The 6,299-nt window shown below is 34.5% G+C and overlaps 1 protein-coding gene across 3 annotated transcripts; it reads right to left on the bottom strand.

Moving 5' to 3' along the window:
• Nucleotides 1-3,698: 3,698 nt before the first annotated feature.
• LOC106124545 (alpha-crystallin B chain-like) lies at nucleotides 3,699-5,736 on the bottom strand. Of its 3 annotated transcripts, none has more exons than XM_013321456.1 (4): nucleotides 5,471-5,736; nucleotides 5,058-5,201; nucleotides 4,529-4,694; nucleotides 3,699-4,070 (listed from the first exon to the last, which is right to left on the bottom strand). In XM_013321456.1, the coding sequence occupies exons 1-4, from the start codon at nucleotides 5,620-5,622 to the stop codon at nucleotides 3,792-3,794; spliced, it is 741 nt and encodes a 246-aa protein (XP_013176910.1). In that variant the 5' UTR covers nucleotides 5,623-5,736; the 3' UTR covers nucleotides 3,699-3,791. The 3 variants fall into 3 exon arrangements, with proteins under 3 accessions (XP_013176910.1, XP_013176822.1, XP_013176998.1); XM_013321368.1 differs by having other exon boundaries at nucleotides 4,529-4,718; nucleotides 5,471-5,735; XM_013321544.1 differs by lacking the exon at nucleotides 5,058-5,201 and having other exon boundaries at nucleotides 4,529-4,718; nucleotides 5,471-5,734.
• Nucleotides 5,737-6,299: the final 563 nt, after the last annotated feature.

Genomic DNA, 6,299 nt, shown 5'->3' with positions numbered 1-6,299 from the left:
GCCAAATTTCATCAAGATTCAGCCGTTCTGGAGATACCTTAAAACAATCATCCATCTATATAACATTTGCATTTATAATATTAATAAGATTTATTATAACAAAGAATGTAACTTTTAGTTTTATTCTAAAAGTTACATTCTTTGTTGGAAGTGGGACGGGCTAATTGTTATATACTTTAAAGCGCCGTGTGTATATAATGTACTCTATTAATATAAACGATTGGTCAGACCAAATGATAATATTTAAAAACGGATTCTTTTGTCTGTATGTTATGGGTGTTGCGCGTGCCGTTTTTAAAACATGAAATCGAAGAATCAATGCTATTTAATTACATTTATTAAACATTTTTTTCATAACACTGAATATAATACTAATGTGTTTTAACTGTCGTGTTTAGAGCTGTTTAACGGTTATTTAATATGTCTATGAGTGTGGATTTCCTACCATAAATTGTATATTCATTATCAACACTAAGGGATAACCAAACACCTATAATAATTAATTTAGTAATTCAGACATTACCTCATGATTTTACAATTGTTATCATAAAGGGACTCGTAGGGGGGCTGGCCGGTGCGGTTGCAAGCGAAAGCGGACCTGCAGCCCCGTCCCGATGCGTTGGAGGAACAGAGAGGTTTAGTGGGTATGCCTCCGGTATGGAGGAGAATCCCACATAACTACCGCGTCCCCCCCGGGGCGAGGAGTACGCATAAAGCATTCCTCTCTGGAAAAAAAGGGGGGGACTGGCAGATGACCAAGAGGGGGGACGCTAGACGATGATCGCTCTCTCTCTCTATGTCTCTCTCTCGGAATATTCGTCCATTCCTTAATATTTCGCAATAACTGTAGACAATGATCAAGGTAGTCAAATATATTACTTTATTCCAAAGATCCTTTACAACCTGTGGTATAATTTTTTTAATAAGATACTGAGCCGTTTTTGATTTTTAAAATTAACAGAAGGTTTCCTGTAATTCCATTCGAAGTAATTCTGTGTAAATTTTCGCTTACTTTTTTCCCTTCTTTATAATGTCTTATATCTGTCGTTTATTAATCATCCTGTAAAAAAACTGTTTACGAAGCCAGCTGGTACAATTTTATTGTTTTCGAATTCGATTATTTTAATACATTAATTATTTATAGGTTACATTGTGAATTTGGGAATGATCGGTTCGGGTCGTTCAGGTGATTCGCAAAGTTAATGCCACATTTACGGATCGCTCATTTTAAGTTATATTTTAATTAAAAAAAATATATTTTTTACCTCGTTTAATAAAAGAGGTCTTTACTGATAAATTATTAAAAACAAATGAAATCTGAATTTAATATCTCGGTATTATAGGATGTGATGTTCCACTGTATATAAATATAGGAATATTATTAAAAAATAGCTGTAGCCCGAGACTCCATTCGCACTTAAAATATTTAAAAAAACATAATTAGTAGCCAATGTGTTCTTTCAGACTGTGTTCTACATCTATACTATAAATTTCTGCGAGATCCATGCACCCTCTGGAGATAACTTCTAATAAACATCCATCCATCCATTCATCCAAAGATTCACATAATATAGAAGTAACTAAAAATTTTCATAGAATTCAATATATTTTTTAAAGTCTCCTAAAATACTCGGACATTTGTTTCGGTCACGTAAGATGGTTACACACATCAAGTGTCCCTCTCCCCCGGTTGTGCACTTCCGGCGCAGGGGAGGAATCGAACCTCATTTCCGGGAGACCGATAACCCGGCGGGAACCCTTCGCCGGTTCAAGGGAACTAGGAAGGGCTAAGGTGATTACGTATTGTCCTTTAAGTAACAAATGTGCGACGTGAAATCACATTTTAGTCATTTTTTTTTGTTAATAAACATAAAAAAAGATAAAACATAATTTAAGTTGTGTTTATTCCAAGAAAAGCTTAATTAATCATGTCAGTTTTTATTAATTTTTATCTACTTAGTGAAAAAAGTAGCATAATATTTTGTTAAGAATTAAAAAAGTAAGCGACTAATTTGTTTAAAAAATATAAATACTAAGAAATATAAAACCTGCATGCACGGACCATTGATCACACAAAAAAAAACAAAAGTCATTCGACTTTTTCCCGGTAATCCGCCACGCTTAATGTACGCTAGGGTTGCGCTGATTATCGAAAAGTTAACAAAGGTCAGAGTAAACATGTGCGTATTGCGTAGACACCCCTTGAAACGCACCCACTACAGGTGGGTAGTGTAGATAATATATCGATTGTACCGTTGTTAACTCAACACCTTTTCGACGTGACGGTTTGATTGTCAGAGTTTTTTTTCTATAATGCGCAAATGATTCGTTTCCATAATCCGCGATCGAATTTATGTTTTTTCACATATGTAAGTACATAAATATTTTATGGATTCAGTCTCCGCCAGATTACAATGTTATTTAAATTTGTACGATACTGGTTGTATGTTGTGTTAAAACACTGTTTACCCGTCTGAACGTCGGTTTCTGAGACCGAAATCTCCAATTAAAAAATATCGTTATATCTGTGTTCTCAAAGGTAGTAACAGGGAAAGCGATATGTTTATACAAAGATCGTATCAGAAACCTACGCTCACTCATTCTCATAATTTCAGTGTTTTTTTTTTCTAATCATTTTATTAAAAAATATATTTTACTAGTATAAATATCCCTTGTGATTTTCACACAAGGACTTTGGCTGTCATTACGCGGTATCAGTGTATACCATCAGGTGACGTGGACACCAGATAAACAGCACACGCACACATCGATCTGTGGATGGTAAAGCTTGTGGTACACTGAGAATAATTATTAAAAAAATCCTACGAAATGAGATATATGACGACTCGATACTATCATACCGTATTAGCTGGTACAACCAAACAATCGATATATTTAAAACATGATGTAAATTTTCATTATAATTTCTAAAACCTCCCAAGTAGGGTTGGCGGTAGGTTTTTAATATTAAGCCAAGAAACATTAAGGATTGTAAAATCTCGTGCGCCGACCCTACATGAGTCGGATAAGGCTAGGGAAAACTGATATGTCTAAAACTGTTTGCAAGAATATTTGGTAGATATATGAACAGATTAACTTATCTATTATGACTATCAGACTATAAGGATCTTGTTAGATCTCAGTACATCGCAGTCACATTTAGGTCACCTGGATATTCACACGTGTCTGGTGTGTTGATGCGGCGCGTCGTCATGACAACCGCCGCGCGCTTCCCAGAAGACGCCGCGTAATTGCGCGACTTCTATCGACTTATGCTTTCAACTGACCTCAGTATAATTTGCAAAAGAATTTCACTCACTAATTTATTCATTAAGTAACTGTCGCCACAGTTGTCGTCTGCATAGAATTAAAAAAAAAACTTAATAAGTAACTTAAAAAGTCTAATTGTTCTTCCTGACTATGTTCTACATCTGTGCCAAATTTCATTAAGATCTGTTGAGTTCCGAAGATACTTTCTAACAAACATCCATCCATCCATCTAAGCATTCGCATTTATAATATTAGTACAATAATATTTAGAAATTTGCTTAGGAAATCGTTCTGTCTGAACATACAACAAAGTTTATTAGATTAAAAGTCTACCCATTTCATTGCATATCAGATTTACAGCTTCACTCAAAGTCCTTCCTTAGTGCAGTATTAGCATAGTAAATCTAAAGGAATGAAACAACATTAAATGTTATTTAGTTGCTTTTAATCTGATTAACAAATACTGAAGCCTGTTTTCTATTTCCGAGTATGTTTTATTCAATGTCAAATAATTCTGCTATTTAAATTCCTACATCAACTCTGGTACTAACTCCGGATTCCTTGTTCATTTTGATTTCTCTTCTCGGCTCTTCAATCTCTGGGTATCTTTGTGCATGTGACAATGACGCTTGAACTGTTAGTACTCCATCTCTTGATAGATTTGAATATATTGCGTCAGGATCCAAACCTTTCGGAAGTTGCACTTCTCTTGCGTATTCTCTATAGATTGTGATGCTCGGAGTTTTCTCTACATGAGTTGCTTCCACCATTAGTATATCATCAACTATTGTTACTTTCACCTAAAAGAGAAGATGGGACGTTAAAATGAATTCTTTCATGCCTTTGCGGACTAAGCAGAAGACAGTCGTGAAGTGGATGCAATTCCCCGTTTCGTCAGACGAGTGCTCCTGCCGGAGGCTTATTTACAGTCGCCTGTCCCCTCCCATTTAAGAGAAAATATTTGACGTAGGAGGGGACACATAGGAGGAGCAAATATCCTCTTTGTGTGCATCCCTTCATCTTTAAGGATTAAAAATATTCAAAGATTGCATATAATGAGTTTACAGCCAACATTATTATTCAAACCATAACTGCCAAAACTTATACAAAATGTAGTTAACTGTCTTTAGTAAGAGAATTAGCTTTTGCAGTGCGATCCCACTGTTACCATTTATCGTGCTAGTTAAATATTTTGGATTGACATCGGTCTTTACTTTTACTTGGTAAGCTAAATAGGTTAGGTAAAAACTGAACGAACCTCCGAAGGATCGAATTGGCTAAGGTCAAATTGTAATTTGAGTTTCTTGTCTTCACCTTCGCCAACTACCAGAGGACTGTTCTTTAGAAGGTCCCTTTCATTGGAGAGTTGCACTTTAGGGACCTGGGTTTGCGACGAATTTATGCTACAATGCGATGATGCCATGCTGTAAAGATTCGTCAGATTTGTGCTGAAAGATGACCAAATGTATTTATACATAGAAATTCAAATTTACACCAAACAAATATGACGGTTTAAAGATTGTATTTTGGAAGAATAGTTTATCAGGTGACTTGTTTAACCAGTTTACCTACTTTAAGGAACAGATCGAATTTTTCACACTATTATTTAGATATTAAGGGGATATGTAATTCTAAAATGTAAGGTGTAGACTAATTTAATATTTTTTGCTTAAGATTAAACAATTGGTCATGAAATGAAAGCAATCTCTTAGTGTAGAAGTATGAAGATTACACTAAGGGACTGCTTGAAGGTTCGGAGTACAGGTATTGTCGTAACATAAGACCACCTTTTCTCTTGTAAGTCTTGCTGACTATAAGATGTTGCTCTAGAATATATCTCCGCTAGTGGTGATAATGATTGATCTTTTTTCAACTTTTTTGTATTCTTTTCTTTGTCTATCCGTTCTGTTATGAGACGTGCCCATTTTAATCTGTAGGGCGTATAGTTAGCTATAGATTAATATAGTTAGCGAAAATTAAATGCAAGTTTTAAGTGTGATACGTTGATGTTAGAATTTTCAATCTAATGACATACCACAATTACTAATTTATATGGTCGGTGTTACCCTTATTAAAATAAAAAAAGGTTTGAGACTGGAAAAGGGAAGTCTCGCTTTCCAACCAAAATTGAAGATATGTTCGGAATACTCGTTTTTGTGTGGTGTTACTTTACAATGCATGTATTAGATGAAATTTATACCTGAATCTAGTTATTTCCTGGTCCATTCTACGCATTTCATTTTCGAAATGCTCTTTCATAGCGAGGAATTCATTATCAAACACTGGTCTATTAATTTTGGCTACTGGAATTTCTTTGTGATAAACATATTCACCCAATCTGAAATTCGCCATTGTTGAAATTTTATTTATACCCAGAGCCGATGGTTTTGATGGTATTGGTAAAAATTATCAGTATTTTTTCATGTTATGGTGACATTTTACTTCTTTGTTATGTGAAAATGGAGTTGTCATGATATGACAATTAAGAACATAGATTATAAAAAAATTATCACGTCTACGGTGAAAATGAAAACATTATTCGAAATGTCAAATTTTGATAACATTTCGAATCTTTTGTCACAATTACAATCGATTTTGAAGACAAAAATCCTAAGTTGTTTTATCTCCAAAGATTTATTCATTGTTTTTTATAGTTTAATCAAATTAAATGATATTTCATGATCCAATTGACCTTTGCTATAATTTCTATTAAATGGCATTATCAGATGATACAATGTCCCCCTCGAGATGTGGTATTTGAGCGCCCCCTGGCGGACAAACAGATTGACTATCCCACCCCCGGTGCTATGGAGACCAGAGTCTAAACATCGCCCCCTATTAATCTCGATACAAGGGCGTGTCAAATTAGGCACACGTTGAATCACAATATGATAGATTCATTTTCTTTTGTTATTTTTATTGTGCTATAAAAAACTTTTTGTGTTAACAGATTTTAAATTAATAAGTTTTTTTTAAAATTACATTCACACTAAAATTCAGCCAGCGAGTTGGTTATTTTATCTTTGGTA

Source organism: Papilio xuthus, unplaced genomic scaffold (genome assembly GCF_000836235.2).
Source record: "Papilio xuthus unplaced genomic scaffold, Pxut_1.1 DF829758.1, whole genome shotgun sequence".
NCBI classification, from domain to species: Eukaryota; Metazoa; Arthropoda; class Insecta; order Lepidoptera; family Papilionidae; genus Papilio; species Papilio xuthus.
Note: the sequence above shows the minus strand (reverse complement) of the source record. Positions and strands in the feature narration are given on the sequence as shown.